At 35.4% G+C, this 25701-nt stretch overlaps 1 protein-coding gene across 5 annotated transcripts in view; it reads left to right on the top strand.

Annotated features, from left to right (window-relative positions):
* ATP13A3 (ATPase 13A3) overlaps positions 1-25701 on the top strand; it is a 79493-nt gene that overhangs the window by 34945 nt on the left and 18847 nt on the right. For all 5 annotated transcript variants that reach the window (XM_086399175.1, XM_086399154.1, XM_086399169.1 and 2 more), the window contains 18 exons: positions 50-207; positions 888-1076; positions 2614-2675; positions 6392-6542; positions 9026-9142; positions 9758-9775; positions 9919-10072; positions 10169-10289; positions 13722-13846; positions 15516-15691; positions 16227-16349; positions 16427-16506; positions 17429-17471; positions 17560-17669; positions 17951-18047; positions 18963-19035; positions 20695-20872; positions 21791-21978. In XM_086399175.1, the coding sequence (XP_086255301.1) occupies positions 50-207; positions 888-1076; positions 2614-2675; positions 6392-6542; positions 9026-9142; positions 9758-9775; positions 9919-10072; positions 10169-10289; positions 13722-13846; positions 15516-15691; positions 16227-16349; positions 16427-16506; positions 17429-17471; positions 17560-17669; positions 17951-18047; positions 18963-19035; positions 20695-20872; positions 21791-21978 (2163 nt within the window). The remainder of the gene's footprint in view (positions 1-49; positions 208-887; positions 1077-2613; positions 2676-6391; positions 6543-9025; positions 9143-9757; positions 9776-9918; positions 10073-10168; positions 10290-13721; positions 13847-15515; positions 15692-16226; positions 16350-16426; positions 16507-17428; positions 17472-17559; positions 17670-17950; positions 18048-18962; positions 19036-20694; positions 20873-21790; positions 21979-25701) is intronic.

Here is a 25701-nt window from a genome sequence, read left to right as displayed (position 1 = left end):
TAGAGTTACTATAGAATCATTTTCTTCTTTACTTTTTTTTTTAAAAAAGGATTTAGTACTTCCAAAGGACAGCTTGTTCGCTCCATATTGTATCCCAAACCAACTGATTTTAAACTCTACAGAGATGCCTACTTATTTCTACTGTGTCTAGTGGGTGTGGCTGCAATTGGGTTTATCTACACTATTATCAATAACATTTTAAATGAGGTATGTATGTGGGAAACCCTTAATAGAGTTTGATTCTTAATTATCACGTGGCTATTGAGGATTTGAGATGTATCTAGCGAGACTGGAAAATTGAAATCCTAATTTAAATTAATTTAACTTAGAGCCATATGAGACTTGTAGCTATTATGTTAGAAAGTACAGATGTAGAACATCACCATCATAGCAGAAAGTTTTTATCAGGTTTAGATGGTCTTTTATTTGCTTTCTTGTGACTTAAGAGAGGAGTGATCACATACTCACCAAAAGCTTTCTTCTTTTTTCTTTTTTTAACCTCTGGCATATACAGCATTAAAATTACCGGTGATTACTGAATTGAAGATATTTCTAAGGGACCTTGTCAGATTTCTTTTTCTATCACTTGTAAAGACTCTGATAGTAGTAAGAGTCAATATCTAAAAATGTTTACTTTGAAGTATGTAGTGTATGAAGTATATGGGGCTATTAAAGTAGGAATTTAAAAAAATAATAGCTCTCATTTCACAGCCCACTGATGATTCATTGAGCTATTTTGCAGCATCTCTAAAGGGGAAAAAAAATTATAAATAATTAATAGATGAATATATATGCGCTTAATAAATATATAAAATTAAAGAAATACTCATTGGATTAATAAATTTTAATATTAGGGGGTCTGACATTTATTTTTATGTTAACTGTAGGTTGAAGTTGGGGATATAATTATCGAGTCTCTTGATATCATTACAATTACTGTGCCGCCTGCACTTCCTGCTGCAATGACCGCTGGCATTGTGTATGCCCAAAGAAGACTGAAGAAAGTGGGTATTTTCTGTATCAGTCCCCAAAGGATCAACATCTGTGGACAACTGAATCTTGTTTGCTTTGACAAGGTTGGTTCAGTTTCATAATCATTCTTAAAGGTCACTTTGTAGTTTTGTAAAGCTAAAGTATTTAGATTAATGGTTTCTGTGTTCTTTATCAACTAATTTGCACACATTTTAAAAGAAATGTTTTTCTAATTTTCCTTTTTTAAAACTTACTTGGCATCTATCATTTTTATATTATTTTTTCATTTTTAAAATTTTTATTACTTTGGATATTGCTTATTTGCCCAAATCTGCAATTAACCAGTTCTTCTAGAATTATACCTTGTAGTAGTAGTTAAATTTATTTGCTCTTTCATGATTTTAACAGAGTAGACTTCATATAGATAATGTTTTCTGGAATGTTATTGCTATGAAGTATATACATTTAGTGTTTGCTCTATGATTTTATTGAATGTGTTATAAAATTACAAAGGACACTGATTATATAATTTCATGTGAAAATGACAGATTTTTTTACTTGTTTGAAATACAGAGGGTTCTCCTTTCCTCACGTGGGATCAGTTTTTCTGAAAGTTCAAAGAACTAAATCTTGACCAGGTTCTTCTGGGTAACTGATATGATACACATTTGATTTTTGTGTATCATCTTTATTATCAAGAAAAAAAAAAAGTGAGGTGTATTTTGTTAAGAAAAAAAGGAAGGTCGTAACTTAATGATTGTTTCATATTAAATTAGTCTGTTCAGAAAATTTTATGTTTGATCTTTTTCGGAAATGTTTAAAAAGTTTTTAAGCAGACCCAGAAGTGGAAAAAAAGATGCAAGTGAAATAAACCCTCATTTACCCATTATCCTACTTAAACAGTTAACCAGCATTTTGTCAGTCTTAACTTTATTGTCCCCTCATTTTGAAGGTGGCAGCATTAGACATTATATTACTTTATCCATATACTTCAGTATGTAGCTCTAGAAGATAAAATAATGTTTTAAAAATACAACACCATTATCACTGCTTACTACTACACTTAACAGAATTAACAGCCTCTGTATTACCTAATATCCAGTACATATTCAGGTTTCCCTGCTTTACAGTCTGTGTTTTCAGTTGTAATCCAAATACAGATCGCAACAATTGCAGTTAATCTGTAACCATTGTTTTTCTTGCCCTTTTTTTCCAGTCATCTTATTGGAGAACCCAGGTTATTTATTTCCTGAATTTGGCTGATTACACTTCTTGATGTCATTTAACCTTGTTCTTCTTCCCTGTTTTGGCTCCATGTGCCCTAATCTCTCCCTCCTGTGTTGGCATCTTTTGTGATAGGTTGAGTGGCGCATTGTTCCACTGTTTAATAACAAAAGCACATAAGTATACATTTCTATACATATCTCCCTCCACCCCACCCACATAGAGGAACTGTACCAAGGGAGTATTCTGCACCCTTTTCCTCAATTTTGTCCTGAAAGTTATTCTCTGTTAACACACACACACAGATCTTACTCATCTCCTTCCCCCTTTTATGTCTGTATAGCACTCTATTATGTAGACATAGCATAGTTCTTCATGATTTGTAAATGTGTGCTTTTTTTTTTTTTTTTTTTTAAGACTGGAACCCTTACTGAAGATGGTTTAGATCTTTGGGGAATTCAACGAGTGGAAAATGCACGGTAATTATTGGCTAGACTTGACCATTTATTGTTGTTGTTGTTGAGTCACTCAGTCATGTCTGACTTTTTTTGACCCCATGAACTGCAGCATGCCAGGCTCCCCTGTCCTTCACTGTCTCCTGGAGTTTGCTCAGACTCATGTGCGTTGAGTTAATGATGCCATCCAACCATTTCATCCTCTGTTGTCCCCTTTTCTTCCTCCCCTCAATCTTTCCCAGCATCAGGGTCTTTTATTAGTTTATTTCTAATAAATATATTAATATATGAAACATTCAGACTTATAGAAAGTAATACGACAGACAGCTCTGTACCCACTACTGAGATTAAACAGTTGACATTTTGCCATGTTTGTTTCAGATCTCTGAAGCAGAAAGATTTAAAAAGATTTAAAACATTACAGATACTGCTGAAGTCTTACCTATCCTTTTGTCTGTCCTTGCTGTTGTTCTGAAGTTGTGTTGTTATCCTTGCCTAGTTTACTTCCTGTGTATCTACCCATAAACAAGATCTGTCCATAAATAAGTATATACGACTGATATGTACTGTATGTGTTTTTGCCGCCTTTTGGCCTCCTAACATTGTTTCCAAGATTCCTCCATGTTGATACGTATAGATCCAAATTATTAATCTTAACTATTGTTTAGTATGCCATTGTGTGACTAAACCGTAATATTTGTGCTTCAGCCCAAGGGCAGTTTCAATTTTTTTCCAGTTTTCTTTCCATACTCCTAAACAGTATTGCAATTAAAGTTCTTAGGGTTACAACTCCTGTGAGTATGTGGTTGAGTTTGAGTAAACCCATTTCTTCACAGTTTCAGTACTGGATCATACAGCACATGCATGGCCACAGCTCTAGTAGGTACTGTCTGCTTACTCTCTAAGTGATGGTGCAAACTCAGTCTCCTTCAGTGTATGGGTGATCCTGTTGCCCCACATCCTTGCCAAACTTGGTTTTTCCAGACTTCTAATTTTCCCAAATGAATAGCTATGAAATGTTATTTTATTGTGGCTTTGTTCGGAGTTTCTTCATTACTTATAAAGCTGAACATTTTTTCACATTTTTGGAAGGAGGATTATTTGGCATTCTGTGTATTGTCAGTTTATATCCTGATTTTCTTTTTTAATGATGTTGTTTGTCTTTATCTTATTCATTTATTAGAAGTCCTTTGTATTTTCTGGGTGATAATCTTTTTCAGTACTATGCGTTATGAAAATATTTCTCCCGTCTTTTTTTTTTTTTTACTTTATTGCTATCTTTTGATGCTTAGAAGTTTTACTACTATAGTTGTGTTTTTGCTGGTTTTTTCTTTTCCTCTCTTGAAAGTATGGAATTTTGGTTTATACAGTTTGAGAGACTGTTGTTTGGTTCATGGATTGTCAGAATTGGCACATCTTGGTAAATAGCATATCACATTGTGAACTTACTTATCCCTAATGAGGCCTGTTGCTTTTAATTCTGTTTCATCGAATATTTGTGTGCTTACATACCAGCTTGCTCTTGCCTAATATATACCTATGTATCTTTTTTTTCCATCTCTTTTCACTCTTTCTCTGCCATTGTGTTCACATTTATTGTGATTTCAGATATATTTGAAATTATTTCTACCACCGACTCTTACCCCAGTTCCCACACAGTTTTCATATTTCTCTCATTTTTTTCAGAATTTATACATCCTAATCTTTATTACTTGCCTGTAAGTTACTAATATTCATATTTAGAGTCTGTGAAGGTTTTTTTGTTTTTGTTTTTTTTTAAAAGATTTTATTGCTTCTGTTCTAAGTTTTGGGTTTTTGGCCCCAAGGCATGTTGGCTCTTAGCTTCCTGAACAGGGATCGAACCTACACCTCCTGCATTGAAAAGTGAAATCTTAACCCTGGACCGCCAGGGAAGACCATATGGGTGTCTTTATTAGTTTCTAACTCCATAAAACCTATGGACTGTAGACTACTTTTACCTCCCTTTTTGTATGCATTTGTTGTATAGCATTTTATGATTTTTATGATTTTGGTTTTGTATACAATCTACATGCTAAGATGTACCTAGGTTGATGGATGGCTTCGGTAACCAGTTTCTTATATCCCATTCCTGTGGATTAAATTGCCATGTTTGTAGATGTCTTAGTCTTCTTTAGTAATTTTTTTTCTCCTTTGTTGTTTAAAAAATACGTCTCTATGCTTGATTTCTGCAGTTTCACTATGATCTCTTTTTTTGTTTGTGTGGGACTAATTTTGCTTCTTGATTCCAAAGATTCATTCTTTTCATAAATTCTGGAAAAGAGTGCAGCTTCTTTTTATTCCCACTGTGGCTTTCCCCCCATTCTTTCTCTCCATCTGGGAATCCTAACCATATCCTGGATAATAAATTTTATTTGGTTTTTTTTCAAATCTGGCTCTCTCCTTTCCCCACCATGGTGTCTTGTTCTTTTTCGAAGTCTATAATTTTAAAATGCCTTCTTTGCATTCTTTCAGATCGCCATTCTATTATCTCCAGTTTATGGGATTCTAATTTTGTCTTTGTTGTGTCTGTTGAGTCATGAGAATTATTTCCTGGTTCATTTTTAAATTATGGATTCATCCTTAGCAGAATTTTTTTGTGAGACTCCTTTGTAGCTGTGTTGTGGGAGTGCCTCTCCCTAGAGTTTTGACCTTTCTTGGCCAAAAGTAGTGTCAGTGGTACCAGGCAAACTTTAATGTTACTTTTATAACTTGGGGATTTCTGGACTGGACAGAAGCATATATATTCAAACCCAGATCCCATCCTGAGCAACTTAATGGTTTAGAGTTCAGGCCCTAACACCAGACCTCTTGTGTTTGAACCCTTGCTTTGCCACCTGTGTGCTGTGGCTTGGCAAGTGGCTTAAACCCTTCGGCTTCAGTTTCCTCATCTATAAAATGGTGATAATAAACACCTTTCTCTGGTATAGGATGAGATGAGGCAAATAAATTTAAAGTTCTTTGAATAGTGCCCAATACATAGTAAATATTACATAGATATTAATTATTTTCTTGAACTTTGGGTGAGGGGAAAGAGATAAGCTTATTCTTACGCATTTGAGTCTATGGGTGAATCTTTTCTTTTTCCAAGGTTGTAGTTCTTCAAGAGCATCTTGGTGAGAGGGATTCTCTCAGTTCCAACTTCCTACTTTGTATGTGGCCAGGGCTTTGTCTCTTGTTCTTGTGTGGTTATTAAAACCCAAGGCCTTAAGGGTACTGAGAGGGCTCCCCTCCCTTCTTCCTTCTCCCCCCGTAGTCACAGCATCTGTTTAAGGTCACACCCTTTTGGTTGTCCTTTTGCTGTTTTTGGCACTTAAAATTTTCCGTTTCTTTCTTACAAGCTCAGTTTTGTATTTGAAAGGTAGTGTGTTACACAGTCATTTTATGTTTTTGCAAGAGAGTTTTTGTGTGTTCTAATTTGCCATATGTCCATAGGCAAGAGTTTTAATTATTATTTAGTATGTAGTATTTTCTGTACTGGTATGTCTGGTCTAGTTATTTAGAATCTAAGATAATACTATATTTTACTCATGTATAATAATTTTCATGGAAGAAAATGTTTTTGAATGTCAGAATCTATAATGAAATGAATACATGCAATATGTACATAAATGCAAACATTTTATTTCTACTTTTAAAATAATAAAACCTGAAAAGTTCTGTTAAACTACTCTCTTCAGTCTTGGGGTTTATGAGTCTAATTCAGTGCATTTTCTGTATAGTTTTCTTTTGCCAGAGGAAAAGGTTTGCAGTGAGATGTTGGTAAAGTCTCAGTTTGTTGCTTGTATGGCTACTTGTCATTCACTTACAAAAATTGAAGGAGTGCTTTCTGGAGATCCACTTGATTTGAAAATGTTTGAAGCCATCGGATGGGTAAGTTCAATGTTTTAAAGTACAGTTAACTTCAGGAAAATAGTAAAAATTAACTTGCAGAAGAATTATTTCTTCAACTTGTTTTGATTTTGGTCTGTCTCATATAAGGAACTATGTAATTTCTAAAGGTGTGTCACCGGGGAGATAGTTACAGTTGTATAGAAATTCTGTTTTAGTTTAATTGACTCATTCAAACAACCTTTCATAGAGGAAGACCTTTAATAGAGGACCTGCTCAGGGCCCTGTTTTATGTTTACAGGATAAAGCGGAATCAGTATCTTGAGGCAGTAGGTCTAAGCAGTAAGGTGATCTCAGTGACTCAGTTTGTTGGCCATAGGGAAGAAGTATAGAGTGGTCATGTGTCTTCAGTCCCCACGTTCTACTTCCTGTGTCCTTTCTCTCTCTCTTTCTCAACACACACATGTCCACACACACATGCTCACAGAGGTTTCTGTTTGTTCACTTCTTTGTTTTGTCATTGATTATTTTAATTTCTGAGTGCTTGCTCTGATTGTTAGTGTTTTCCAGCATCCAGTTCTTGTTTTACAGGTATTAGTTTGTATTTAAAGTTCCCTTCTTGCTTCTGAATTTTTCATTTTCTCTAGGTTCAGTTTTTTTCCCCCTTCCCTATACTTAATCGTCTCCTTTATACTTTTTTAAAAAATTGAGGTGTCATGGACATCTTCTTGTTGATTTTCAGTATATTTCTTCATCCTACTTTCATATTTGAGAGTGAAGGTTTGATTTGATACTCTGGGTAGGTGCTGCAGCAAGGTTTTTATCCTTGCCCATATGTATGTTGGTCCTGAGAAGTATGTTGGTATGTTGGTTTTCCTGGGAAGGGTCTTCCCTGAATGGGAAGGCTGCCTGGGGGAGCCTGTTGTATTGGGGCCCCATCAGCAGGCCTTGAGTTCAGGAGAGAAGCAGTAGTCTTTTGGTTGCTTTCCCACTCTCTTCCACAGTGCTTGCACAAGCAGTACTCTGGAATACTGCCCCTCATTTTAGCAGCCCTTCCTCCTCTCAGGGATGTAGTTTATCTCTCTATAGGTATGACCTCTGTGACTTTTTTTTTTTTGCTTTTGCTTTGATAAGCTATTCTGACTGATAAGTTTGATCCCACCTCTCCTCTATGTCCTTTGTGTTTATCCTGGGCTACTGTTTCCTTATTGCTGTGTCCACCATTGTATTTCAGTTCTACTCTGTTTACTTTTACAGTGTTATTTCTTTTCCTGTGTGTTTGGTTAATATTTTGAAAGGTGGGGGTAGGGGGATGAGTGACAAAGTTCTCTGCCGTCTTCTGAAAGCCCACAGTAAATACTCATCAACTTTAATTCCTTAAAAGAGGCCCACTTCTTTTATAAAGAGTAAAACAAAGTGTAGTTGATTCATCTTGATATTTTCTAAAGCTTTTCTCCAGCTGATTTCAGTAGATTTATTGCTCTGTATGTGACCCTTAAAAAGTGGGCTTAATAAGTCAGTTTGTATAGTAAATAGCGTGCTTTTTTGACTCTGAGATGTTTTGATATCTGATCTTAGCACAGAGTATCTATGGAATGTTTTTACATAACTAGGCACTGCTGTTATTTAAAGTGATTAATACCATGTAAGATGCATGACAATTTCAGAGGTGTTAAAATGTTTCTTAAGAATTGTGTAAAATTGGCTAATTCAGCATAGCTCTCTTCCCCATCATTTTCCCACTCATGATTCCTTCACTTACAGAGTGAAATTAGTTTCTTATTCATATATGTGTATTCAGTATAAGTTTTTTTATTGAATTTTCCACCAAAAATAGTTTAATATTAAATTTCAAGGAGCTAGGATAATTGTGCTTTAATTAGATGTGTTCAGACTGGGAAAACTGGGCTTCCCTGGTGGCTCAGTGATAAAGAACCCACCTGCCAATGCAGGAGATGCAGGTTCAATCTCTGGGTCAGGAACGTCCCCTGGAGAAGGAAATGGCAACCCACTCCAGTATTCTTGCCTGGGAAATCCCATGACAGGAGCCTGGCGGGCCTACAGTCCATCAGGTTGTGAAGGAGTCGGACATGACTTAGCGACTAAACAATAACAACAAGCTGGAAATCTAAATTTACGATTCCTACCTCAGTGAGGTCCTGACCCAGTGGTTCTACTAAACATATCTGAGCTCTGCATATATTGAATCCTCTCCTGTTAGCAAGGAATCTCTGGATGATAGACTAAAAATTTTTGAAACTGCAGGGACCTTCTGTATTTTACAGAACTAGTCTCTAGACTTAATTGGTTATAGGAACAATATTAGAAGTTTTTCTCTATTTCTTTACTAACCTCTGCCTCCCCTCTCCCACAGGTTACTAGGACTTTAAAACTAGCTTTATTTATATTTTGTTTTACTTAAAAAAAAAAAAAACCTTAACTGAAGATAGCCATAATGTTTTATTTTAAAATGGAACCAGTGAGTTGAATTTATGAGTTTCATGTGTTGATTGTTTTCCTTTCAGATTCTGGAAGAAGCAACTGAAGAGGAAACAGCACTTCATAATCGAATTATGCCAACTGTGGTTCGTCCTCCAAAACAGCTGCTTCCTGAATCTGCACCTGCAGGAAGCCAAGAAATGGTATGGAACTGCTTGATAATACTTTCGGTGCTCACATTTTCTCCTCATTTTAAAATACTGCTGGAAGATGGAATCACACGTCCTTTTTAAAACTCTAATGCAGATATGAATATCTTTACTGCATTTATCAGAAACTACGCCTGGCGTGTTGGAGGCATTCCATGTAAAACACTGAGATTTAATTCTCAGTGCTGTTCTTTCATTCCTGCTTACCAAGCAGCTTAGAGCCTTGTGATTTAGATACATGGTGGTGAAGACTTTTAGTTTGCATCTGTATTCCTAGGATTTAATAAAAAGAATATGTGGAAGCCTTTGTTTTTAGGTTAATTTTTGAATATATACCTCTTAGTTCATTTAAGAACTTAATATGTTAATATTCCTAGAATAGCAGAGTGTTTTAAAATACTCAAGAATAAACTTTTCTTTTTTAAGAAATGGGAGCTAGTAGAGAAGCAATCTTAAAACCTGACTTTGAAATATTAAAAATTCTGTGTTGTTTTCCAAATAATTTTTTGAGGATACGCAGTTAAATTTTTTTTTCACTTGAGTGTGTTAATTGACTTAATCTGTACTTTTACTTTATTCTTTTTGTCTTGTTTTTTTTTTTTTTTTTAGGAGCTGTTTGAACTTCCAGTAAGTGAAGAATGTTTACTCATTACCTAAGTATATCTTAAAAAAAATTTTTTTTTAATTGCGGTATAGTAAATATACTGGTATATCTGTTTTAATTCTTTGAAAAATAATGAATGGTTTGTGCATCTTTTGAAATTCCGTAGGCTGTTTATGAGATAGGAATTGTTCGCCAGTTCCCATTCTCCTCTGCTTTGCAACGAATGTGTGTGGTGGCCAGGGTGCTCGGGGACAGAAAGATGGATGCCTACATGAAAGGGGCACCAGAAGTCATTGCTGGTCTTTGTAAGCCTGAAACAGGTAAGGACGCAGCAAGGCTTTGAGTGAAATTCTGGTATTTGTGTAAGCTGGTAATCACAGTTCTAACAATGACCTCCATTTTCTCTTTTTTAAAAGTTCCTGTTGATTTTGAAAAAGTTTTGGAAGATTATACCAAACAGGGCTTCCGTGTGATTGCTCTTGCACACAGAAAATTGGAGTCAAAACTGACATGGCACAAAGTGCAGAATGTTGGCAGGTAAACGTTGATGAATGGTTTTGCCTACAGTTTTTCCAATAAGACATCATTTATGTTTATGAAAGTCTTGTGCAATCATTTATATTCAATTTATTATTTATTAAGTAAATGATTATTGGATATGTGCAAATATATAGCATAATTCAGTGTTTTAGGCAATTGAGATAAAAGTATAACTCCCTGGAACTATTTTTAATTTATTTTTTAAATGTTTATTGAGTGCCTGCTATGTGTTGGGCATGTTCGAGGAACATAATTATGTTTTTGGTAAACATACTTCTACAGAAGTTTATTTTCCAATGATCTACAGTTATTCCTTGGTATCTAAGGGGATTGGGTCCTGGACCTGCCATGCAGATTCAACTGTGGATCTTGTACTGATAGTATTTATTGAAAAAAATCCATGTGGAAGTGGACCCACACAGTTCAAACTTATGTTATTCAAGGGTCAACCGTACTTGCTTTTGCCTAGTAGTTGAAACCAAGTGCTCATTTGACCAGAGTATCATGAGTCACAATAAATACACCTTCCACCCTCACCGCCAAAGGTCAGATGGCCATTACCAACATCACATTTACCTCCAGTTATAGCTGTATTTCACATTCAAGGATTGTCCTGTTATAGTAAAACTAATCTAGCCTGATCTTTTGAAAATAACACTTTTGGTTAGGAATATTTCATGCTGTACCTAGCATTTCAAAGCAGAAGGAAAGATTTATTGGCTCTCCTGCTAATTCTGCCTATCAAATAGCCTTTTCTTTTCACATCCCCACCGTCATTGTCTCTGATTCAGGGACTTAGCTTTTTTCTCCACTTTTTCTTTTGTCTAATCTGTGTACCACACTCTGTCCACTGAGAGGTCTTTAACATTCAAATCTTATACCAGTCTTCTACCTGGAATTCTTATAATAAATGGCTCCCCATCACCTTTCAGAGGAGTTCTTGATCAAGAATATAAATCAGGAAAGAAACAACGAAACACTTAATTTTTAAAAAAGGGTAAATGATACAGATAATTATCAGAAGAGGGCATATAAGTGGCCACTGAACACATGAAAATAATGAGACACTTCAGTGTTGGGGGAACTACAGAATTAACCACAACCAGAGTTTTTTCTTAAAGTTTACAAAATTCAAAAGATTGATGATATCAAGTGTTAGCGAAGGCTTGAGAAAAATTTAACAAAAATACTGCTGCTGAACTATTGTAAATTCATAAAGAACTTGCATAATACCTATTAAAATCTAAATTTACTTATGCAGTTTGACCCAGCATGTACAGTCCAAGGAATTCAGCCTAAAGAAATATGTCTATGTTAGATAAGATTCAAGTTAAAATAGTGTAAATATCATAAATATGATAGTGGTTAAATTATGAAGCATTAATACTTCTTTTAATTATTCTGAGCTCGTTAAATGAAAAGCAAAGTGCAGTGTTTATAGTGCAATTCCATTTTTCTGGATGAAAATTAAGGGAGTGGAGTGGATAGCTAAATAATAACTGAAAGGAAAAGCAACTTTAGGAATTCTACCCATTAAAAGAGAATATTAGGGGGGATTTGGCCTAAGAAGGGGCATAAAAAAAGCAGCAGTAATCAAATGGTTTGAGGCATATTTGTGATTAGGAGCCACACATGTAAAATACTGTATCCTAATTCCTACGAAGAGTACATTAGAGTTGCCTTTCTTTATAGCTTTGCCTTTTGCCACTCCTCCTCCCAGACCTTAAAGACTGAGAATTGAGTTGCCTCTAGTTCTTGAGCCTCTCTTTCAGGCAACCTTCCAGCGTTGGACCAACTATTCCGTCTGCCCAGGATACCCTACTCTCCCTATCAACTCTTCTCTCTCTCTGATTCCCTTCCTCATCTTTCAATCAAGATCGTCTCTGTGTTTCCATTCTACCTGTGGGAACAGGTTTTGGGATTTCTTTTATAGCTTGAACCTGTGTATCTTGAATTGATTATTGTACTCTTCATTAATTAGAGGGCAAGATTTCTATGACTGGTATCATTCATAGAAGAGTTGGGAAACCGACTGCAGGCAGAAACCAGTACCGGAAAATGGTTACAGAGCTTTGACCCAGTAGTTTCACATTGGCACAGCTTTGTGCTTTGAAATGCATTTTCAAGTTTCAAGACTTATTTCTCCTGTTACCTCCAGCAGTATCATTTGTATAAAGTTTTCTAATTATTCTCTTAATATCTTTACCACCCATTGTATAAATTATATAATTTTAAAGGTATTTAGACTTAGTTGCTGTTTACTTAAGCACCCTTATAGTTTAATTTTGTGTAGAAAAATCACTTGGTTAATCCAAGTCTGAAATTTTGGTCCCTAATTTCAAGCCCTGCTTTCTCCATTGAAGAGAGTATTTCTGTAATAGAATCCTATTACTTAGGATTAAACCTATAGGTTTAGTTTAAGAATGCTGCTATCGCTGAACAGACTTCTCCATTACAGTACTGAAGCACATATTATTTTTGTGTGATCTCTTTGCTTGCATGTCTGTTTCCCCACAAAAGGGTCTTGAGAGGAGGAAGAGTAGTAGTGTTAGTCACTCAGTTCTGTCTGTCTCTTTGTGACCCCATGGACTGTAGCCTGCCAGGCTCCTTTGTCCAAAGGATTCTCCAAGCAAGAATACTGGAGTGGGTTGTCATTGCCTTCTCTAGAGGATCCTCCCAACGCAGGGATTGAACCCAGGTCTACATTGCAGGAGGATTCTTTACTGTGTGAGCTACAGGGAAGTTGAGAGTAGAGATCATGGCTTTTCATCTTTGACTTTCCAGTGACTTGTGTAGTACTTGGTGCATAGTAGATAATCACCTCTTTGAAGGAACAGCATCTTGATAACTACTGAAAATTAACATTGTAGAAGACCCATCTCTGGGTCCTGAATAGATCTCATTGTTGGACTGCTAATAGTTTTTGCATCGTACTTCCAAGATTAAGATTTTGATCAAGAGTTTTATAAAATTCCCCAAAGACTTGATAGTGAATTCAGTATAACTGTTGAATGTGCCTGTGGTACAGTTTTTTCCTTTTCTCTTAACATTTAAATTAAGGTATGTTGTGTGAGAGGACAGTAAGGAATAGATATATTTTATGTTCATTCATTTTGTAGGTAGGATACAAGATGAATATTCCTTAGTACTAGAAGAGTTCTGTGTCTTATTACAAAGATATACATTTCCTAAGAATCTTTATATACCCATGTTTCAAAGGGCAGAATTTAATTTCAAAATGTATTTCTTGGGAATTACTTTTTCAGATTTAAATTTTTTGAGGTTGAACTCACAAACTTATACATTTATTCAGCATATAAAATGTTTTTAATTTATAAGTGATGGCTATTTTAAATTGCATTATCAACAAAGTGAACAAATGCTTGTTCTCTTGACTAAATCATTACGTTAAAATTTCTTTTTCTGCAGAGATGCCATTGAGAACAACATGGATTTTATGGGATTAATAATAATGCAGAACAAATTAAAGCGAGAAACCCCTGCAGTACTTGAAGATTTGCATAAAGCCAACATTCGCACTGTCATGGTCACAGGTTAGACTGTAAAAAAGGACACACAAAAAAATTGAGTGTGATTCTTAGAGGTCACGTTATCCAATATTAAGGAATGATCAGTGCATTATAAAAGCCTACTTGCTACTATAGAATTCCATCTAATACTGCATTATTATCTTATAAGTCAAGTAATTAGATTTATCATAGAGTATCTCCATCCTACGTTGCCCTGTTTCAGCTCTGAATACTTTTCTAAGATAGAGGACAACTTCACAATACACTTTGGAAATCCTTTAGATGTGTTTATAATAAGTATAATAAACTAGTGAAGGACATACTATAAATATTTAGCTGTGCTCTTTTTTGTTATCTCTCTTTAATCATGTTTCTTATAGCATTTATTTTCCTTTGCTTGTGTTAGTTATTTGTAGATTTGTTTTCTCTACTAGAATATAAGATTTTTGAGGATTAAGAATATGATTTGACTTATTTTGGGATTGTCTATAATTTTTAGAACTGTGCCACCAGATACATGGGAAATGATTGGTTAGAATTATATTTTTATATATAGAATAGTACATGTATTATTGTTTGAATGTGTAATAGTGAAAAGAGCCATTTTTTGGTTTCTTTCTTGACTACTGCATTCAAAGGATTCTCTTGGTGTTAACACTGTTGATAATATTAGATAATTACCATTTCTTCACTGTATGAAATTGTGGCAGCTCTAAAGTTTTCTTTCTTAGCAAAGAATCAGATTTAAGGCATTCACTTTATAATGTTTATGTGTTCAGTAAGAGACTTAAAGAGAAGATCTGTGTATGTTTTTATGTTTAGAAACTCGGAGGTCCATCTGATACCAGATAGCTTAAGTAACCAAATTTATTAGCGTCCCAGCAATTCTTGGTTCTAGTGACTTTGCTTCAAAGCTCTTTCTGTCTGTATCGCTTGTCCTTGCTGTCTTGCCATGACAGAATATGGTGTGTCCCAAGAGGATCTATCAGGTCACAGGAAGACATGCTTGGAAACAGTGGGTAGGATTAAGGGAAGAGGAGACAGTAGTACCTCTGTTCTGGTAGCAGTGGGCTCCCCAAACCTTTGCCTGCTTCTCCTGTACATTTGTATTTTCCTCCTTGATCTTGTCTTTACCAGTGTCTTTAATACTTTCCTCTCATGACTGAGAAGTTGTCTGTCTTGCTTCTCTTTATGTTTTATAAAGATTGTATACTTGTTACTTTGCCTTTTTTTGTTTTTGTTGTTTTTGTGTGTGTATGTGTGTGTGTAATCTTGCGTTTGTAATTGACTTTTTTCTTTATGTTGTGCTCATATTCTTGTATAGATTACCAGTCACTCCTTGGTTATTTCAACAATACTTATTGAGCACTGTGCCAAGCACTGAAGGGGTACCCCTAGTGCATGACTCACAAAGGTTGAGAATGTATTTGACTTTAACAGTTGTGGGTGAGAATGTTCTGACTATTTAGTATCTATCTTCTTTTGATTTGAGGCTTCCTTTGATATATGTATGTCCTGATTAACTTTTAACTCCAAGATAACTTTTAAATTCCAAGAGTAAGGACTATACATTAACTTCATTTTGCCCAGCCCACTCATGGGGACTGTAGTAGATTCTCAGTAAATACTTGTTGTTTAATACATTTATATTTTCATTTTAATGTTAATGTATTTTCAATGTTTTGAAAATTAGGTGACAACATGTTGACTGCCGTCTCTGTAGCCAGAGACTGTGGAATGATACTACCTCAGGATAAAGTTATTATTGCTGAAGCATTACCTCCAAAGGATGGGAAAGTTGCCAAGATAAATTGGCATTATGCAGACACCATAACACAGAGTAATGATTCATCAGCAATTGACCCAGAGGTAATGTCAAGTAGAGTTTTCTTTTTTGAAGCTTGCTTGTTTTAATTTATTCTGAAATAATAAAAAGTGGCGCATTAAAACTCAACAAAACAAAAAATTAACAAAAACAGAAGCCTGAGCCCTCTCCTCAGAGACTTGGATTCACTAGAATGGGGCCAGATGGAGTATCTCAGTGTTTAAATTTTGATGTTTGTAGCCAAAGTTGAAAAGCACAGTTTTATACTATAAGAATCCCAAGTATTTATCTTATTTTAAAAGTAGTAGTAAATGGTGCAGATGGTCCATAATATTTGGCTCATGGATCATTTCAAATTGAAGCTGATATTTAGACTTCCATAAGTGTTATTCTTTAAACAAACAATATAGATGGATTATCTTAAAATTGAATTTTATTTACCATTCAATAAATGTTTAACACAGCATTTTATATAAAACATCAAATGCAGAAATTTAGTTTTGGGTCAAATATATTCAAAATAGGATTCTTTTACTTGATCTGGCTGCCTAAATACTGTTCTGGATATCTTATACACAGGCTATTCCAATTAAATTGGTCCATGATAACTTAGAGGATCTTCAGGTGACTCGTTATCACTTTGCAATGAATGGAAAATCATTTTCAGTGATTCTGGAGCATTTTCAAGACCTTGTTCCTAAGGTTAGTGATTTGGGTATGTATGTTTTCATATGAATATATGGCAAACAGTATGTTAAAGAAATTCATGTTTTTTCCAGTTGATGCTGCATGGCACTGTGTTTGCTCGTATGGCACCTGATCAGAAGACCCAGTTAGTAGAAGCATTGCAAAATGTAGAGTAAGTATTGGTGGGTCTTGTTTTTGTTTTGTTTTGTTGGCCACACTGCACGGCATGCAAGATCTTAGTTCCGCGACTGGGGATCCAACCCGTGTTCCCTGCAGTGGAAGCTCTGAATCCTAATCACAGAACTTCCAGGGATTTTCCTGTTTTTGTTTTTTAATATTTATGAATTGTAGTTTTGTTTTCAAAACTAGAAAAGTAACTAATATTTCATGTATGTAAATGTGTCAACTCTAAGACAGGTAAACCTCTTTAAAAGAGACTTCCTGGTGGCTCAGTGGTAAAGAATCTGCCTCCAAAGCAGAAGACCGAGGTTCTCTCCCTGGGTCGGGAAGATCCCCTGGAGGAGGAAATGGCAACCCACTCTAGTATTCTCTCTTGGACAATTTCATGGACAGAAGAGCCTGGTGGGCTATAGTCCATGGGGTCCCAGAAGAGTTGGACATGACTTAGTGACTAAGCAACCAACAAGTGCTTATTTATTTAAAGTACATATCTACCATTCCTCTTCTAGGTGATATCCATGAGGTAGAGTTCATTTACTCAGCTTGATAGAAGTCATGTTGCAGTTTTAGTAAATAATGATGTTTTCAAGTTTTCAAAGGAGAAATCTTTACTGATAGCCTTAAAAGTAAGTACTAAAGACTAGGCTGGCCTGAGTCCTTTGTGCTAAAGATTAGGCAATTGAGATGTCCATGTGATAGAAATAGAACAGTGACCCAAGTCATTTGAGTTGTAGGCTGGTGCTATTTGCAGAGTAACATGCCTGTGGTCATTATAATGAAAAGATTCATTAGTTAGCACTAGGGGAATCTTAGTTTGTTAACTCTTCCTAGTACCATACTGGAGGAAATCGGAAATTAAAAGTTGTGTATTTTAAGAAATTAATAAAAATCTTAACGTAATTTTTGTTTCTTAGTTACTATGTTGGGATGTGCGGTGACGGTGCAAATGATTGTGGTGTAAGTATAGACTTTGTGATTTACAGTTCTTTCTCTGGCTAAGTCAAGTACCCAGGACTCAAAAGAATTTTCTTCTTTAATCCATTAGGCTCTGAAGAGGGCACATGGAGGCATTTCCTTATCAGAGCTCGAGGCTTCAGTGGCATCTCCCTTTACCTCCAAAACTCCTAGTATTTCCTGTGTGCCAAACCTTATCAGGTAGTATACATTAGAAATCTTGCTCTATTAATACAGAAAAAAAGGTCATAGAAAATAATATGAATTTGTTTTAACGGTGTGTTAGTGTACTTGATCTGTAATGCTTTAGCAACAGATTGATTGCTACTCCTCATTTCTTCCAGTTCTGCTTTGGCTTAGTTCTTTTTGGCAAAAAGTGCATTGTTGTAACTTGAATGTTGATTTATCTCTCAAGATATAATTGTGGTTTGGAGGAGGCATTTAGAATACTTCTATTCACATGCCAACATTTGTTTTCACAGGGAAGGCCGTGCAGCTTTAATGACTTCCTTCTGTGTGTTTAAATTTATGGCTTTGTACAGCATTATACAGTACTTCAGTGTTACTCTGCTGTATTCTGTGAGTACTGACATTGCCAACAGAGATGGTACTTAGTGTTAAGACATTTAAATTAAAAATATTGGGCATATATGTTTCAATTTGAATATATTCATTAATTGTGAAACTTAAATAACTTAGCACCTATAAATTTTCCTACAGTTTACTGAATTTTGAGTAGCAAATTGAAAATCTCGTTAATCTGGAACAACATTTTCTTTAAGGCCAGCAGCTGTGGCTTCAGCCTTGTGAATAAAAGATAACTGTATTCTTTTTTTGCCTTTAGCACAGATTGGACATTTTTTTTTTTCAGAACTCTTCAAAATGTCAAGCTGTGACATATTTTAGAATTGCAGTTAACTTTGCTATACATTTATAAGAAAAGGCCAGAATGAGAGAAGATGTTTCAGCTGTACTTTTAGGACTTGTGTAAACAGGTGATGTCCCTAGGTACGCCATGGATTTTGTGGTTGAAGTGATCTCACTTTAGATTTTTCTCTGAGTGAACATTGGTGAGATGCCCAGGAGTCTTTGTGAAACTATCCCTTTTTACCATATGTGGAAAATATCAGGAGGGATGGTGTTGGATGTTAAGAAAGCTTCAAGATACTAATTTTCAAGAATGTTGAATGGGTAGAAGTCTGTGCTTGCTTTTTGCCAAAAAACTTTTTAAAGGTTTTTATTGAATGGATTTTCAGAAGCTACCTTTTATACTAATATATTAAATTGTAAATATGTTCTGTTTCACTAATTTAAAAGCAAATGTGTTTAATTTTTAAGCAGGCCAAGTGTTATTTTGAAGTTGTCATTATTGGGGGGAAAAATTAAAACCAAGGAGGAAAAAGCTAATAAAATCAGGGGGAAAATAGTATAAAAATGGTACTATAAGAATAGTTCCTGAACTCTAACTATTTAAAAAAAAAATCCCTTCTGTAGATCTTAAGTAACCTGGGAGACTTCCAGTTTCTCTTCATTGATCTGGCAATCATTTTGGTAGTAGTATTTACAAGTAAGTATTTTGTTTTATTACTGTTTTTAAAGCATAGGAAATTCTGATGTGGCTTATTAAACTTTGGTAAATTTACATGAACAATTATAACACAGTGCACATCTTTCCGTTTTCTATGTAAGGTTCTTTTATTTCTGATTGTTTATATTTTGCCACATTTTTTTTTATTCTTTCTCCATTTTTTTCTGAAATATTTGAGAATATGTTCACATTATCATGCCCTTTTGCCACTGAATGCTTTAGTATATATTGCCCCAAACTCATTCTCTTATCCAGCTAAACACAGTTATAAAGACCAAGAAATTTAACATTGATACAATATTACCTAACTCATACCTGTGTTCAAGTCTTGTCATGTGTTCCAAAAATAACCCTTATACCCATTTCCCCCCCCTAGTCTCTTGGCCTGGGATCTAGTCCAAGCTCACAAACTTCATTTAGTTATCATATCTATTTTATCATCTTTAATTCAGAATACTACGTTCAGCCTTTTGTGGGGGGGGGACTTCTTGATGTTGACATTTTTGAAAGAAGATAATCAGTTATATGGGTTTGTCTGATGTATTCTCATTAGACTCAGGCTATGCATTCTTGGCAGGAATATCAAAGAAGTGATGCTGTGTCCTCCTGAGTACATCATATAAGGAGACAAGGTGTTGGTTTTGTTTCAGTATTGGTGATGTTAACATCAAAATAAATAATGATGGTAATGAGATATGGTCTGTTTAATGGTATGAAAATTCACAAGTCCATATACTGGAAATAAATAAGTAATTGTGAGAGAAGGGAAAGCTCTTCCTTATAGTAAAATGCTAACTAACAATATAGAAGGAATGATCGGCTTATACAGTGGAAAGACCCTGGTCTTATTGACATTTTAGAATAATTTTTCGTTGTGGGGGTACTATTTTGTGTTTCAGGCTGCTTACCAGTATCTCTGACCTCTACTCACTCGATGCCAGTAGCATTCTCCCATTTGTGACATCCAAAAATATCTCCAGACATTGTGGAATGTTCTCTAGGGGTCATACTTACTTTGGTTGTGAACCACTGAATTTGACAGTCTTTAGTGAATGCTAAAACTAGTGAATGGAAGTCAATAAGAAACAGGATATTTTACACAGTCTTTGCATCTTTCTACAAATTACTTATTAATTGCAAAGAGAAAAATAGAAATATTACGGTGGAGAAACTTGGCAGCCACCACCTTAATACGTGATCAAAGTCTTTTTTTAATGTTATTGTTATGTTTATATAGTTCCAAACCTTTGTAAATGTCTCCTTAAGAGGAAGAAATATGTATTATTTTAACTGTAGCTTTACAATTAAAGATTCAGAAATAAATTCTTAGTTAAACATATAAGGGTGGTGATGATATGTGCTTCTATTTAGTATGCTTTTTACTTGTACTAGTGTTTCCTTTGAATTTTAGTAGAGTAAAAAGTACTCCTGAGCCATTTCTTGAAAAAGCTTAAATTGTTCACTTTTACAGATTACTTAAACATGTATGGCATCTGGCTTGGTTTTTGGAGATTTTTCATGTTAAAGATTTGTTAGAGAAAAATAGTTTTTCTAAGTTCCTAAATGAATCTGATTATGTATTTTATAATGACAAATTAATTTAGATACAAACCTTTCCTCTCTTTCTTCTCAATGTAGTGAGTTTAAATCCAGCCTGGAAGGAACTTGTGGCACAAAGACCACCTTCAGGTCTTATATCTGGAGCCCTTCTCTTCTCCGTTTTGTCTCAGATTATCATTTCTATTGGATTTCAGTCTTTGGGTTTCTTTTGGGTCAAGCAACAGACTTGGTATAAAGAATCACATCCATATTCATAGTAAGTTGGTCAATCCATTAAAAAAAAATGTGTAGAGTGTATGGGGTTGCAAAGAGTCAGACATGACTTAGAACGACTGAACAACAACAGCAATGTATATGCATGTAAAAATATGTTTAAATTTATGTAAAAATTGCATGCAGCTTGATTATACATTTAAATTATTTGAATTGCATTTGACTTTATCTGTAGGAAGATGGTCAGGCCAGGTCCTAATAATCATGACCCAAATGGACCAGTTTCTTAAGTTGCTACTGAGCCTTGCTTTCCTTATGTGTAAAATGAGAAAAGTGAAATTAATTACTAGGGTCTCTTCTAAACTCAGAGTATTTATGTGTCTAACTTCTCTGTCCTCACTTTGGGAAATGACATTTTGAAACTTAAAAATTTTGAGTAAAAGTATTAAGGGGATCTTTTATTTGTTTATGAGCTGAATGTTTTCCAGTTCACAAATTATAACATTTTTAAAATTAATTACACATAGATAAACATAAAGTCTCTTTACCTTTACTATGCTGAAAGTGCATGGTCAGTCACTCAGTTGTGTCCGACTCTTTGGGACCCTGTGGACTGTAGCCTGCCAAGCTCTCTGTCCATAAATTCTCCAGGCCAGAATATTGGAGTGGGTTGCCACTTTATCCTCAAGAGGATCTTCCAAACCCAGGGATCAAACCTGCTTCTGCAGTGGCTGGTGGATTCTTCACCACTAGCGCCACTGGGGAAGCCCCATGCTAGAAGTACTCCACAAATTAAGAGTGGGGAAAGGGTTTATTAAAATAAGAGGGGCTTATTAATTAATGAAGTTTCTTTCTTCTAATTTTTTTAAATTGACTGGAATGTGACTAGAAAGAAAAATTGGTTTCCTTTGGGACATAGATACTGTGTTTACTAATACAAGGGTTTTTTTGTGTGTTGTAGTGCTTTTAATACAACAGGAAGCCTAGATGGGAATTCTTCGCATGTGGATGATGAAACCAATCCTGATAAACATAACATAGAAAATTATGAAAATACCACAGTATTTTTTATCTCCAGTTTTCAGTACCTCATAGTGGCAATTGCCTTTTCAAAAGGAAAACCCTTCAGGCAACCTTGCTACAAGAATTGTAAGTCTGGCATTTACTGTGATTTCCATCTTGCTTCCCTTCTTCAAAAGTAATGCAGGAGTAGAGTTAAAGCTGTCCTTTCAAAATAAATAGATCTTCACAAATAGTATGAACCTAGTGATTTAGATGTTTACGGTCTTGTTTTATTCTCGTGATAGCTGCCACCCTAGGTTTAAAATTAAAGTCAGCAGTTCTAAACATTCCTGGTTTTCACATCCTATTCCTCTGGCTCCAACTTTTATTTTTACAGCCCATTGGAAAGTTAGAATTAGAAGCAAGAACAGAGGCTCCTCACTTGGAACAGTGGATATTATACTTTCCATCTGGGTGGTCTGCACAGTACCAGCTCTTTTCTCATTTTTGACACCGTTTGAGCCAGTATTCACCTGGAGTTCTCCATTTCTGTCACCTTTACATCTGCCGCAGAAGGGGCCAGTAGAATGGAGGCTTGTGCCTATGAAAACTTGTTTGCCTGTGGCTGTAAAAGACAGCATTTTGATTGATCACAGTTAGGGTTTTGGGGGGGGTGGAATTATTCACCTTATGTAAGTTGCTGGTTTTAAGAAATTGAAACTGCAGTAATTAATATATCAAACAACGTTAATTTTTGTTTTTTTTTTCATATAGGATTTTAGACTTTTGCAGTATCTTGGGGTGAATAGTGATTATTCTCTTGCTGTAAGGAAGTCCCAGTGTTCTGGTTGGCACAGTGTTGGGTCGCAGCTTTTGGTGTCTCATAGGAGGGATTACTGTGCACATCTCCGTCTCATATAGCGTTTACAAAGCATATTCACATATGTTGTCTTATTTAGTTTTTACTTCTACCCTCTGGTTCTTAGGGCAGGTTTATTACTTTATATTTTAAGCAGGTAAGACTGTTCAAAAATTTAAATGCCAATAATAATTGAAATTTGTTTTTACTTTTTTCCTTAAAAAATGACCTGATATTTCTTATCTATCAAATGAAGACTGTATTACTGAAAATCATATTAAAACCACTGGGGACAAAAGGCCTTGCATAGAAGGTTTATCATTGTACTTTTTAAGAGAACTTCATAACTAAAGTTACATTGTTATAAGATGAATTTGTCAAACTTAAGGTTGATATATTTTATATTTAGTTGGGTATCTTAAAATTATGGCAGAAAGTGAACAGGAACTAAAAAGCCTCTTGATGAAAGTGAAAGAGGAGAGTGAAAAAGTTGGCTTAAAGCTCAACATTCAGAAAACGAAGATCATGGCATCCGGTCCCATCACTTCATGGGAAATAGATGGGGAAACAGTGGAAACAGTGTCAGACTTTATTTTTCTGGGCTCCAAAATCACTGCAGATGGTGACTGTAGCCATGAAATTAAAAGACGCTTACTCCTTGGATGGAAAGTTATGACCAACCTAGATAGCATATTCGAAAGCAGAGACATTACTTTGCCAACAAAGGTTCGTCTAGTCAAGGCTATGGTTTTTCCTGTGGTCATGTATGGATGTGAGAGTTGGACTGTGAAGAAGGCTGAGCGCCGAAGAATTGATGCCTTTGAACTGTGGTGTTGGAGAAGACTCTTGAGAGTCCCTTGGACTGCAAGGAGATCCAACCAGTCCATTCTGAAGGAGATCAGCCCTGGGATTTCTTTGGAAGTAATGATGCTAAAGCTGAAACTCCAGTACTTTGGCCACCTCATGCAAAGAGTTGACTCATTATAGAGTTGACTCATTATAAAAGACTCTGATGCTGGGAGGGATTGGGGGCAGGAGGAGAAGGGGACAGAGGATGAGATGGCTGGATGGCATCACTGACTCGATGGATGTGAGTTTGAGTGAACTCGGAGTTGGTGATGGACAGGGAGGCCTGGCGTGCTACGATTCATGGGGTCGCACAGAGTCGGACACGACTGAGCGACTGATCTGATCTGATCTGATCTTAAAATTTCAAGGAAATACTGAGCATGCCCAAGGGCAGCTAAAACATCTATCAAAGAGCAAAACTAGTTGGTAATAAGCAAGACAGTCACACCAGGAAAGTTCATTTTAGAGATCTAAGTAAGTCCACCCTATTAGAAATTAGATGCCTATTTTCAAATGCATCTTTTATATTATTATGGGAAATTTCAAAAAAAATTAAAGGCTTAAATATTTTTGTATTCCCATTTAACTTCAAATTGATTTAAATAAACTCAATTGTTGATGGCCATACTTTTTTTTTAAATGTATGTTAAAAATGATATTTTAGTAGAAATATAGACACAAAACCTTTGTCCTTACTGTTACCCATTGTGCGTTTCTGTCAGTAGTTATGGAAGTGCATACTGTCATAAAACATGCCTCCTGGAAAATATAATAGAAACAGGAAAGTCAATATATATTAATACATACTCTGCTGATTTTCACATCTTGTCTGTCTGTCTGTGATTGAAGTCCCCTGATCTTGGAATGTAGTTGATACTGGTAAGTAAAGGAAGAAAAGTAGAGAAGAAAGTAAGAAATCACAGAAAAGTATTACTCTATAAAGTGATATACAATGTAAAGTGTAAATATAGATGGAGAAGAGTAGGGGAAAGGTTAAGCTTTCCTAGAGTGGACATTAGCCTTTCCTTTTCTAGAGTACAGAAAACAGGTCTTCAGTGGGGCCTGCTACTTGCTGTTCTAGATATCTAAACAGTATAATATATTCAGTCTATCTTGAGGTGGTTTTTTTTCAAGAATTAACCTCAATCTTAGGCATGTAAGGCTTTATAGGGTTTTTTGCTCACTTGTAGTGGTTCAGTTTGATTTTAAGTAAAACCTAATTTCAGTCTGGTTACCTATTTTTGATGTTAGTTCAGCCTAGTTATATTTTCGTGCTTGACTATGCTGTCATTTCAAGGACCGTGATGACACGGATGTAGTTCTAACACTCTCTCTTAACTAGATGTGATTTCTTGGGATCTGGCTTCAGTTTTTGCTACACTTTAAAAAATTGGATCCCTATAATTTACTGTTTGTGAAATCCAGGTTCTTTTTCAGTTTTTGAAGGCATTATTACTGACTTGCCAGTGTCTCTCCTGTTCAGGCCTGTGTGTTTTTTCCTTGCCTGAATTGCTTGGAGCAGATACCTAGAGGCTCTGAAGGATAAGGTGACCTTGTAAAGACAAGTAACTGGGTAAGGAAGGAAGGATTAGGAATAAAAAGACTTGAAGTTTGTGGCTATAGGTCAGACAATCCTGATTGGTATTTTTGAAGAAGGAGCAAGAGGTATATGTCAGAGCCATAGACAAGTATTTTGGATCTATTTACTCTAAATAGGTTTTTGTTTTTGAGTTACTTACTAAGGTAAATATGAAGGAAATCCTTTATGGTGCCTTATTTTGATGCCATATTCCAAAAAAAGGAACTGGTATTAAGAACAATTCTGTGACGCCAAGGCCGGGACATACGAATAATAAATCTACCCTTTCCTATAGGAGCCTCACCATATCCCCATTTTATAGCTGAAAATTTAACTATGAATGACTTGCTGATGTTCACATAGCCTTGTGGCAGTATCTGAAACAGAATCTAAACCTTTAACTTGTGGAATATTCTCTCAGCCTCCGAGAATATTCACCACCAATACAGAGTTTGATAGCTGTCTTCTGGTGAAGAGTATTCATTGCACTTTGTAGGATTTACTAAGGAATCACTGACTGTGCTAGAAGATTCCAGGAGCTGAGAGCACAGTCTCCTAGAAACTCCTACCTCTACAAAATGAA

The sequence above is a fragment of the Bos grunniens genome, chromosome 1, assembly GCF_055505025.1.
Source record: "Bos grunniens cultivar Pamir isolate PY7600 chromosome 1, Bosgru_T2T1.0, whole genome shotgun sequence".
Lineage (NCBI taxonomy): Eukaryota > Metazoa > Chordata > Mammalia > Artiodactyla > Bovidae > Bos > Bos grunniens.
Note: the sequence above shows the minus strand (reverse complement) of the source record. Positions and strands in the feature narration are given on the sequence as shown.